The sequence below is a fragment of the Arvicanthis niloticus genome, chromosome 7, assembly GCF_011762505.2.
Source record: "Arvicanthis niloticus isolate mArvNil1 chromosome 7, mArvNil1.pat.X, whole genome shotgun sequence".
Taxonomy (NCBI): domain Eukaryota; kingdom Metazoa; phylum Chordata; class Mammalia; order Rodentia; family Muridae; genus Arvicanthis; species Arvicanthis niloticus.
The window spans coordinates 67,075,086-67,087,670 of NC_047664.1; the positions used below are offsets into that span (position 1 = coordinate 67,075,086).

Sequence of the window (12,585 nt, forward strand, 5' to 3'; positions counted from 1 at the left end):
CATTAGCGATGTGAAGGTTCTTCCAGCCACTTGTAAGGCTTTCATAGTTAACCGTGACTCGAGGGTCGCTGTTCCTGCACACTAAACTCAAGCTGCTATGTTCTTCTCCATGTTTGCGGATGCACACATTTCTTGTTGCAGCTACATCCTTTTATTGCTGTAGGTTATTTTATAATGATGCCAAAGGAAACAAGTTTTTCTTTATTTATTTTAAATAGTTAAAACTTTGTACTTTTCTTTATATTCTCAGATAAGATGAAAATGTGTGAAGTAATGGACAGTTTACCTCCACTGATTAGGAGTTGATTAGGAGTTTTTAATGGAGGGTGGTTTGGTAACACTCATACAGGTATTGAAAAACATAAAACACTTTTCTTGGAGTTTCCTCTCTGCCTGTATTGTCAGGGTATATCATCTGGGTAGAGGAAGATGACAAGAGCCAGGCATTACCTACTTTGCCTTGGAGGGCAGCTCTGTTTTATTTTGTTGTTGGTTTTTGTTTGTTTGTTGGTTTTTTTGCATATTGGCTTCAGCTGGCTCCACTCGTACCTAGGAAACAGGAGATGTATATATAACATGTAGTTTCATAGATTTTACATGATTATGCCATCATCTCGTGATCCTAGCACTTGGGTGTCAGAACCATGAGCTCAAGACTGTCTGGGTTTCATAAGCAAGACTGCTTGGGGTTTTTCATGTTCATTTAATGTGATAAAAGCCCTTCTCTGGGGTTTCCTCACTATTTTCTTTACACACAGGTGTTTTACATACATTTAGGAAGACAATGCTAAAAATTTACCCTGATGGAAATTGTTTTTATAATTCTGCATTTGACAGTTTATCATCTGAACAAGTCCTAGAAAGGTTCTGTTGTGGTCTAGGTGCAGTCGCTCGGTTACTCCCAGGCTCTTGAAAGAGAAAGGCAGGCAGATTCTGTGAGCCACCTTGTGGGAGGTGTTCAGTCTTAACCCCTGCTCCCGTCATTTTAGTGAGATGACCATTTAAATCTCATTTAGAGCAGGAAGATTCCTCAGTATTTGTTGAGCCTCTGATAGGCTTTAACATAAGCCAGCCTTTTTTCTGAGCCTATGCCTGACTTTTAGTATAAAACTTAGAGAGCATGTTGGGAACTTTGAATTCAAAAAACATAAATGTTTGGAATCGGGTATTTTGTCTTTGAAAAGTGTAGCTAACAAATGAGATTAAAACATTTTTTTTTTTGAAACTTTTTATATTTCTGATTGTTGGTGGCATTTTAACACTATGCAAAAAACTTAAGTATCTGCAGAAAGGAATTGACAGTAGGTTTTGCTCACTGTAGAACTGTGTTATATATTAGTGGCTAAGCTCTTGGACAAGTTTACAGATGTGGAAAGTGGAGCCCGGTTTAAAAACCTCATAGAGCTTTTACAACTGCAGGAGAGGCAGATGTTTTTGTGATCTAGTGTAGCAGCAACGGCAATGAAGTTTTGGTGGAATGAGGGTTTAAGATGAATTTGGGAACCGGACAGTGGAGTCAGGTGTATTCTACATAGATGGAGTCAGTGTTTAGCTAGGGAAAGGGAAGGTGTTTGTTAATAGTTAACTTTATTTCATGGACTTTGATAAAAATGCTTCTGTATTATTTTTTTCTAGTTCCAAGGAGTTGTTTCAAATTACATTTTCATCTTTGAGTACCTGTTTTTAAGTGTGTCCCCATCAGCCTGTTGGTTGTCGATGAGGAATAGCCTTTTCTCAAGCATGACTTCAGTGTCTACACACTTTGTGACATACTGATACACTCTGTTTGCACTGTTGCAGGACAGAGCACAAACCTACCGCATAAGGTGTGTGCGGAGTGTTGCTGTCTCTCTTACCTATCTTGCTACTGCTTTCTTAGACTGCTAGAAACTTCGAAGCCTGCAGTCATCACCAGAAGGTGATTGTGTTGCCTTTGGCTTGGTTATTCCCACCACGCTGCTATCTGTGATCAGCTGTGGCACAGGTCTGTTTGGTTCTGAGGCAAGTGGATTTAATCATTACACTGTGCTTTTACTGATCATGTCTGCTTACTGTTATCTACTTATTACAGGCATCATAATAAAAGCTAGACAATGTCTTTGTGGGAAAAGAGACTTATTTAATGTAACTTAAAGACTTTTCCAATAGAAAATGAAATATTATTGAAAATAATATCTATTTTTTAGCTTTCAGCATTTGATGGTGCTTTGTCGTGGTGTCTGCTGGAAGTTACTGCCATTATAGGGATTTCATTAACCTCACTTTGAAAGAACCTTGCTTGTTAGCTTCTTTAGATCTCTAAACAGTTTGTTAGTGATGGTAAATTCTGTAGGAGGGTCTATTCTGAGCCATTAACTTCCTGTAAGGGGAAAATGGGTTGGTTACCAGAAATACCATTGAAGCAGGGTGGGCTGAGGGTGGAGGGTTGGGTGTCTGTCTTGAGAATTAAAAACTACGAAACACTTTTGTATACAACTGAATTTTTAAAAAATAAACACATTTTTAAAGATGTTGAATTTTCCCCCTTATTGGGAATTCTTAAAAATAAATGCATGCACATTTTCCCCCCTGGCACATGTTTTATATCTTATTTCAAGACAGGGAACTAATTCATTAAACAAGGAGGTAGATGGAACCGTCAACAGTTTGATAGTGATGGTATGTGTGCTAATGAGGTCTGTGAGTTGTGTCAGGTCTTCATTTGCACAGGGTTTCTAGTCAAACCTGCTTATTTGTACTGGAACATCATTGAGCTGAGTCCTAAGCCAGTGTTTCAAGTTCTCCATTTTACCTGGTGTTTGAGGCAACACTATTCAGTTTTAATACTTGATCACAAGTTATGGAATGGTTTTGTTGTATCATGAAAACTCTGAACCCTCTTGATGTGTCACGGATTAATCTTAGTTTTAAGTTAAGTTAATTGAGCTGGTACCAGGTATGGTGGTGATTTCAGGCACAGAGAGACAGGAGGATCTGTGTGTCCAGTTCTAAGTTTACCAAGCTATATAGTTAGGCTCTATCATAAGCAATAAGCCAGGTTTTTGGGGCTCCTGTTCTTCATCTAGGTAAGTATTTAGTGTTTTACTGTATTTGTAAAGATCAGATGAAATGGTAGAGCTATATCCAGTTAGCACATTGCTCCACAATCTTGGCACTTGGGAAACTGAGGCAGCAGGATCTGGAATTCCAGACCTGATCCTATATGTGCTTTATACAGACCTTAATTTGAACACCAGTTCTTGGCCAAACAGATTCCTTTGTGTTCAAGACCAAACAGTTTCAAAGTGGCTTATTTAAAGGTTTTTTTTTTTTTTTTTTTTGGGGGGGGGGGGGCTTGGTAAAGTAGATTGGCCTAATTATCAAACATGGCAAAACTATTGTGTGTGGGGGTGTGGGTTTGGGGAGTTTTAAGTCAGTAGCAGAACACTTGTCTAAGCTGTCAATCACATAGGACTCAAAAAACACGTCTAACCAACAACAAAACCATGCCAAATAGGATTTCATAAGCAGTGCATTGCAGGGCTGTTTCTGTTGCTTGGAGAAGGACTGGAGTGAGGAGTGCTGCATCTTTTAAGTTTGACAAAGCAAGCTTGAATTTAGAGTAAGGTGGTCTAATTAAGAGGAGGGACCTTTCGTGTTCATTTTGGTCAAAGGCAGGGCTATACTTAGGCAGGAGCACTCTGCCCAGTGGTGAAGCACTGAGTACACTTGAGACCCTACTACTGACTTTGAAAGGGAAGCTAACCTTACATCCTCACACCGGGGAAGGTGAGGCGGGATGATTGCTATGATTGAGGTTAGTGAGTTGCATAGATCCCGTGTTTTAAAAAGAAGTGGGGAGGCAGGGTTTGTAGTCTAAGATGAAACAGACTTAAAAGCGAAGCACAATTCAGAACAGCCTATTTATACAACACTAGCACAGTTGTGTTCATGAAATGAACTGGTAATACAAAACGTGTCTGCATGTGAGTGCACCTATGAAAATAAGGATATTTTCTCTTTTAATCTTTGCTTTATTCCCTTGAGAAAGGGTCTTAATGGACTTTATGTTGGTTTCATCCCTACTGCTGAGATTACAGCTGTGTGTCCATGCCTGTTTTGAGATTGTGGGTCTCGTGCTCAGATTCTCACGAGAGAGCATGCACTCTGTCCGAACTGTCCCCAGTGTCTCCATAGCTTTGTTCTCACACTTAAAGGAGGGCTATTATGATGCTGCTTTAGGTCGAGGGTGAAGACAAAGGACGGAAGTCATCTGGAGCAAATTAGACAGTGAGGCTGGGCCAAGGGAAGACCATGCAGGTGACAGCAGGAGGGCCCGGGGAGCACAAAGAAACGTCTGGGCTCTTCAGTTTATGATTCTTGAAAGCAAGCTGGCATGTAAGCTCAGGTAGCATGTACGGGGCTCTGGGTGCCACTGCCAGTGGTGTGCACCCTCAACCCCCACCAGACCAAAGCCTGTTCGAAGTGCATCCCTTCACTAAGCGCCTCTTCTGACCCGTGGCACTTCTGGTTTCTACTGGTAGTGTTTCTACTTTACTTTCTGATTCTTATGCTGGTGCCTGTCCTCAGTGTGGCAATAATGGTTCTGTTAGGGCCTTTGAAGAAAGATCTTTGTCATGGAGGACAGCAGTGGAGCTCTAGCATGGGTCCCACACCCTGCACCTGGCCCATTTATGATGTAGCCAGTGGCATCCTTGCCAGTTACAGCACCTCGTTTCTCAGATGGAATGTGCTCAATTACAGAGACAAACCTCCTAGAATTGACCAGCTGGGTTTTATCCTGAGATTATACTCTATAGTTGCTTATGTTTGTGTTTCTAGTTTACTTTGTTTTTGTTTACACAGGGTTTCACTGGCCTGGAATTAACGATGATGACCAGGCTGACCTCAAACGTGCCAGGATCCTCCCAGTGCCAGCATTTCAAGTTTGTGACCATGCCTCATTACTGCTATTCATTTTCCTGAGCAGAAAGTCCATTAGATTGTCTTCAAGAAACAATAGAGCTGTTGTATTTCATACCTGGTTAGAGATGCAAACATGGACTTGATATTTTAGCTTCAGGTGCACACCCTTATCCCAGCAATAGGGAGGCAGAAATAGGTTCAAGGCCAGCATGGTCTACACAGAGAATTCTAGGACAGCCAGAGCAGCTGTTGTTATTATATGTATTATATATATTATGTTATATGTATTAGCAAAACTAAAACATCTTCTGAGATGTCATCAGTAGGGGTAGAACGGATGGGTAGATGGTGTCATATTTGCAGAGGGCGAGTGAACTTACATACAAGTCAGCTGCTGCAAGATGCAGGGATGGGATGAGGGGCTGCAGAGATGTGGGACAGTCCCTCACTAGCAAGCAGGTTGGGCTAGATAGGTACTTATTTATTTCTTCCTCCCTAGGACTGCAATTACAATCGAACTACTCCACCAAGCCTTTTATATGGTGCTGGTTATCAGACTTGTCCTCAAAACTGTAAGGCAAGCCCTTTACCATCTGAGTTGCATCCTCAGGCCCTAGTTAGTTTCTGTGCTGCTAGCAGTTAAGCCTCAGGAAGACTGCCTCCTAGAGAAGCATTGCTCAAAGGGATTTGGTGAGAAAGCTAAGTTCATACATGTGAACCTGGCACCATCAGACTCTAGAATTGCAAGATAACTAGGCATCCTTAGTACTATAGCACTTGCCCAGGGTTTGCAAGGCCCTGGGTGTGCCACCACCATTAGCAACAAAGACACCAGTAGGATGTGGTAGTAAATTGGCAAGCATTTGTGAATCCTTGGACTCAGTCCTGAGCTCCATGCAAACAGAAATGTTCACCAGAGTTTAAAATACGGCACCAAGTATCAATGAGCATGACCAGTACAGTGAGAAGAAAACCTGAATTTGTAACCTGCCTGAAATATACCTGCATGCAAAGGCAGGCATAGTGGTAGATGCTTGTATCCCCAGCATTCGGGAGGAGAAAATGGGCTTCCTGGATTACCACAAAATGACCAGAGTATACATGTAAACTTACAGTACTGAACAAATGCCAGCCTGGGCCACATAACTGCCACAATGAGATTCTGTTTCAAGCAAACCAAGGGTCATTTTACCAGCACAATGTTCATATTTTGTTTCACAATATTGTTAACAGCCAGAAAAACTTATAGTTTAGAAATCTGAAAATAACATTTCTTGATAGTGGAAACTTCCAGGATTTGAATGCAGAGCACCTCTTTGTTGTTTTGAAACAGGTTTTTTGCCTTTTGTCCAGAGTGCTGGGATTCAAGATCTGCGTCAGAATGACTGGCTTGGTTACTAAGCATTTCTAACTATGATTTCCATTTCTAGCTGCAGTGCCAATGTACAATATTTACAGATGTTCAGGATCCCAAATTCGGCCTTCATTTGGATTTTCAGAACATGAATGACATAGAGGAACCTAAGTGGAGAGACTAGATTTAGGGAGAAGTGAGGCTAGGTCTATGACGGCTGCTGTTCAGCAGCCAAGTGCTGCCCTCCAGTGTGGGGCTGGACCAGAGAGTACTTCCTATGAAAGGGCAGATCTACTGTGTACAGCACTACAATAGCATGAACTGGAGTGGAAAAGGTAGAAAACACAAAAGGTAGCAGTTATAGGAAAACATAAATAAAAGGTTGTTTTGAAGTGTTAAGGAACCAGTAATATATAGTTACACGAGCTACATTCTCTCATGAATTGACAAAAGGGAAATGGGGAATTGGTCACACAAGTGAAGTAAACGTAAGAAGTGGTGGTTTTAGTGTATGCAACGAGACCACAGCATAAGCACATGTCCCCATGAAATGTAGGTGTGCATGCTAACATCTGCTGTGAGAAAGCTAAGGCGTAGCTCAGGCAGAGCATGCCTGACATGTATGACAGCCAGGATTCAACACCCAGAGCTGCCAAAAACGTTATCTGTGTATATGTGCTTCTAAGATTTACTGAAATGTAGTGCACGTACTATACAGTCCACTTACTTATAGCAATTCAGTACAAAAATCAAATACACTAATTGTACCTCAATAAAATTAGAGAAAATTTAAGTGTATAATTTTGTCATTTAGTGTGCAGATTTGCACATCTACTGTAATCAATTTTAGAAAGGTTTCATTATTCATTACAGAAAACATGGCCCTCAGGAGTCATGGCAAGCTCTCATGAAGCCTAGAAATAGTTATGACTGCACTCCAGTGCTGTATAGTACAGGACGTGGTGGCAGACCTGTAATCCCAGCATGAGGGATGTGGGCCTGGAGGATCCGACTGAAGGTCATTCTTGGATTATAGCTAGTTCATTATCAGCTCAGACTTGAGATCTTGTATGAAATGAGCGATTCCTGCTACTCCTCACCCACACTGCTGCCCCACACTCAGAAGTATGCCCATCTGTATTCTTTAGGTTCTGGTGCTTACCTTCCATACAGCAGTCACATTATTTAAGACAGTATCTGCACAAAATAGCTTTTAAAGAAATTGAGAATAAGCTCTATGTTGTTATACTGTGAGGGACTTTACATTCCGATCAGCCACCTTTCTCCTGTTTGTGATAAGGACTCAACTGTGTAGCTCTGGCTGGCCTTGAACTTCCTTTGTAGACCAGGATGATCTTGAACTCAGAAATCATCCAGCCTAGGCTTCCTGGGATTTATGGTATGAGCCACTATGTGTACTAATTGCACAGATCCTGACTTTGTACTAGGCTGCCCTTCCAAATAGAGATCACCTCTAGTTAGTTCTTTCAAGCTCCCCAGAAACAAGGAATAAATACAATGCTGTTTACACAGGATGATTTTGTTTGGTAAAATAGAGCCTTTACTAGGTGATGTCAGAAGCAATGTCAAGGGGATGAAAGGCAGCTGTTTAGCAAAGGTGTTGTTAAGGGAACATGACCTGGAAATACACCCACCGGAAATCCTGATCATCACCTTGGACCATCAATCTGAAAAATGAGACAGAGGCAACCAGGTTATTATTCCTATGGAGTGTGTGTCTACATACACATGTGAAATCTTGAAGCTCTGTTTTTTTCCAGGTACAAGGCAAAGGCTTGTGTGGGGCTAGCAATTCCAGCTTTTTAGGGGGTAGAGGCTGGAGGATTGGGTGCTCAAGTTCATCCTCAACTACACAGTACCTTCAAGGACAATTTGGGCATGAAGTCCTGCATTAAAAATCTCTTAACTACATGGGGTGGGGTGCACTTATTTTTGCAGAGGAACTGGGGTCAATTCCTGGCCCCCACATGGGGGGCTCACAATCAACTATAATTCCGGGATATTCAATACTCTTTTCTAATATTCAAGGGCACCAGGCACACATATGGTACACAGACACACATGCAATCAAAACACCCACAAATGGAAACAGCTCTTAACAACAGCTACAGAACAGGAAAGGAACTACGGGATAAGTGACAGAAGGCTTCGCACCGGACAACTACATTACCTAAACAGCAAGTTCAGCTGTCAGAGCTGGTAGGGACTTGTTGTAATGAAGACAGAGACGACTCTGGTCAATACACTGGTCCCTCACTATAGATATTTGCTGAGGCCTCTCTGAGGTAAATGTTCTAGGCCCATGGGAAAGTGTGTAGTGCCTACAGAAGACTGAAGTCTGTTCTACCTTATACTTCATTCTGAGAGTGTTGATCATATAGTTTTTATTAAAACAAAGTGCTATTTAATATATAGTGTATTGTCTGGAGACTAATGATTAAAAAAAACAAAACAAAACAAAACAAAAAAAAAACAACCTCAGTCTGTTTTTTAGCCAAGTTATAGAAATCATGACTATCAGGAGACCAACTATGAGGAGCATCAGACAGAATGACAAACCTATTAAAGGTAAAATATCAAGCTAGGCTGATGGGCCCCCTTAACCTCTTATTCTATACGTCTCTCATCCATTCTTTAGTGCTCACTCCGTTATTTAGTGTATAATGTGATAAATGGAACACTAGGAAACACAGACTACCTTTAAGTTCCATCAGAACCGATCGATCTGCCAGTATTGTCTGCTTCAGTCACTGTGAGCTACACTGGAGGCGTGGAAATGGAGAGTGCACAATGGTGCTTCATGAGCCTTGGACATGGGGCACATAAATATTCAGGTTTCCACACTTCTACATAATGCTGCATTTCTTGGTTTTATTTGAAACAGTGCATATTTTTAAGCATTTTATGGAAGGATTTTACACTTGTCATTTACACAAATTACAAGGTTCGGCTTAAAGTCTTTAAAAAAATTCTAAAAATCCAGCCCATGTGCAGCACAAGAATATGCAAAACTACTTTACATTATACACACTTTTTATCAAAGGAGATACAAAATTCTGGCTTGTAGTTTTAGACAAATACAAGAAGCTTCAAACTAGACACAAAGGGTTAACATTAATTCTCAAATATAAGTCTGCACTTTTGTGTTGTATTTCTCTGAGATGTAAATACCAAATTCCTAAGAGATTTTTACATTTTCTTTTTCAAAGAAAACCTGACATATTTCCAGTAAACAAGTCCCTCTCTAATTTGCTCAATCCCCAACCAGTTTACTCTTTCCTCTCTTTAGTGCCAGAGACCATGCACCCATGAGGAACAGACCCTGATAGTAACTGTTTCAATGCAAAACTCCAAAGAGTTGTACTGGTTGTGAATGGTTCTACTGAATTTCGATGAATATCCAATACCTAGGAACCTTCTTCCTTACACTTTGTGACTAACTGCTCAACATAGAGTTCACTGGATTCCAGCAGTAAAGTTTTGGTGGTAACACACTGGTGGCCCTAAGTCAAACTTGTAAATAGAATATAGCACTGATTGAATGAGGGACCTGACTTCTGCATAGATGCTCTGTCAGCAGATTGGAGGCAACAGGAAGAGCAGGGCTTTAATGCCCTTTCAAGAGATAGTTTCTATCATTGGTATTCACTGTTCACTAGCCATCTTCTGACACCTAAATACGGACATGTCAATTACTTAAAGAAGCCCACCTTTCACCCAATTTATAGCCAACTCTCAATTACCTATAAGAACTTAATTGACATATACTACCAGTGAATTTCATTCTGGAGAATTTTGATACTTCAGTGATTTTACACACCCCATCAAGACCACAATGCAAACAGAGCAGCACATCCCACTAAAATTTTGGGGACAAGCCAAGTGGAGACAGGCAAAAAACCTGAGGAAGATAAGAGAAAAGTTAATTTCAATCGTCTCCTCATTCTTGCACATGCCTCATTAATCCTATGTCTATAGTCACTACAAATGGAGCACCTGAGGCACGGTCACTGTTTTACATAGGTAAGGGAGAGTCGGCTGTGGTCATGCCCTTCTGTGACATTAGCCCTTTCACATAAAAATTTCTAAGAAATTGAAGTATGATAAAGAGATAAGACTTCCATAAGACATCTAAAAGCATTTATTTTATGCAAAAATTAAATAGGATTATGTGCACAGAAATAGTGTACACATTATCTATGCTGAACAATGAATGCCAAGGAATACAATGTTGATGTAACAGTTGTCTGTAAAATAAAAATAAAAACTGAGCCCCAATTATCAGACAAAAATAAAATGCCTATTTCCAACAGCATGGTGCCAGAAGTTGAGAGCAACTCTGCACATCTCTGTCCTCACAAAGCTGCCAGTGTCCATCTACTTAAATTTCTAAAAAAAAAAAAAAAAAAAAAAAACCAAAACAAACCTTAAAAACAAAACCAACCTTTTTTTACATTAATAATAAAAATCTGGTGACAAAAATTATAAAACCAAATCCTGGACAGTCTTTACTCCCTGAAAACCCCAATTATTCCACCATAATCCTAGGAGTAAAAACCATTTTAAAGTGATATGCCTTATGAAACAATATGTACATTTATTGCAAATTATATTAAACTAAAATGGGAGAAATAATATGAAGTGTTTACTACTTGCAGATCAATAATTTTAATTATTTTCTCATTCTGATAAAAATCAGAAAGCAACATTTATAAAATTGCCACATTACTTTTCATAGCAGGGAACAGAAATCTGTACATCTCATCTTTTGCAGAAAAGTAGACAGGCAGAAAGAATAATACATAAGTTTCCAAAAGGAAAACAAAGAAATACGTCATCTGCTCCCTCTCGTAAAGCCTCGGTTCAGTAGACACCTGCTCGCTCTCCTGTGTGGCGTGGGGTTCTTGGCTCTAGGCTGGATTAGTTCTCAGCATCAGTGTCAGGACACCCTGTTCCTCTCTTAAATGAAATCTGCAGCATGGAAAAAATGGTTATTATGCCTTTAAGTTCCAGATATGCAGGACCTGGAACCAAGTGTTAAGCAATTTGCTTAATTATTGACTTTTCACAGGAAAAGTCTAGGGGAGGGGATAACAGAGATGCTCTGAGCCTCTCTAGAGTCTCTGCTGTACATTTCACCAGAGGACTGTGGCTGTGTAAAAAGGAAGGCTAGCTTCTTTCAGTTTTCAAGGCAGAAAGTGTGTATTTGAAGTGAGCTTCGTTTTCTGTTTGGGGACACTGGAATCCGAGTGCTTACAGAGCCTGGGATCTGCTTCTGTTGGCCTTCATTTTCTCCTTTTACCTTGGGAACAGAAGAACACAAAGTTAGAGCCATCTAAATTTGTGAAAGAAAACTTTCCTTTTCTCACCTGGACCTTCACTAAGTTTAGAGGATCGCACTTTAACTACATGAAACCAAAAGACCCACATGGAAGTTTCTGTTCTGTTGAAAATGCTAAAGCCATGCATCTCAAATAACTATAGGTTTTCAATCAATTCTGTCAAAAATGAAATTATAGGACAAAAACTACTGGACATTAGATAGTAAATTTATAAATAACAAGAATAAATCTTGATTTTTGGACTGTGTAAGCAAACATAGTTTAGGACACTAAATACAATCTACCTCACAAGAAAGAAAGGAAGGGAGGGACGGAAAGGGAGACAGAGGGAGAGGAGGAGGAAAGGAAACAAAGGAAAGAAAAAGGGAGGGAGAGAGAAGAGAAAGAAAAGAAAGACTTTGGGAGTAAGAGTTCTAACCTGTTAGCTTTACAAAAATGGAAGCTAAAAGGTAAGTTACCACCAGAATTCCCAGAGGCTTAAAGATTAATGCCATGCTATTCAAGAGCCCGGTGTAAGCTGCTTTTACTGCCCTCGGATCTCCAGGGCTCCCGGTGCTCTCATACTGACCTATGAGATGAGTCATGTCAAGAACTGGCTAGACTCCATCCAGTCTGTGTCCTACAAGGAAAATGTTCATGCTATTTTGATAAAATTACTTGTTATTGAATGTATATTTATATCAAACTAATAAGCCTGGAATGGTACCACAAGCCTATAATCTCACATAAGTTCGAAGACAACCTGGGGTTGTATTTGGCAACTCTATCTCCAATAAACAGTTGCTTAACAGGAGGTTATGCCATCTTCTCATTGCAAAGCAAATCAGTAAATCCTTCTGCTTAAGAAAGACAGAAATTCCAGACCCTTGAACGCCTAAGACCTACACTAAGTATGCCAGGCAGACATGGATCTAAACAATACCCGTATTCATTATCAAAGAGATATTATCTTCAAGTTCAGGT

General features: G+C 40.3%; 1 protein-coding gene across 6 annotated transcripts in view; it reads right to left on the bottom strand.

Annotated features, from left to right (window-relative positions):
* Nucleotides 1-9,131: 9,131 nt before the first annotated feature.
* The window catches only part of Pds5a (PDS5 cohesin associated factor A), a 95,915-nt gene continuing 92,461 nt past the window's right edge, over nucleotides 9,132-12,585 (bottom strand). For 3 of the 6 annotated variants that reach the window (XM_034508605.2, XM_076938552.1, XM_076938553.1), the window contains exons 33-34: nucleotides 12,191-12,241; nucleotides 11,444-11,582 (exon numbers count right to left, since the gene is read on the bottom strand). In XM_034508605.2, the coding sequence (XP_034364496.1) occupies nucleotides 12,208-12,241 (34 nt within the window). In that variant the 3' untranslated portion in view covers nucleotides 11,444-11,582; nucleotides 12,191-12,207. Of the gene's footprint in view, nucleotides 11,583-12,190; nucleotides 12,242-12,585 lie in introns of all 6 variants that reach the window. The other 3 variants (XM_034508606.2, XM_076938554.1, XM_076938555.1) reach the window with 2 other exon arrangements.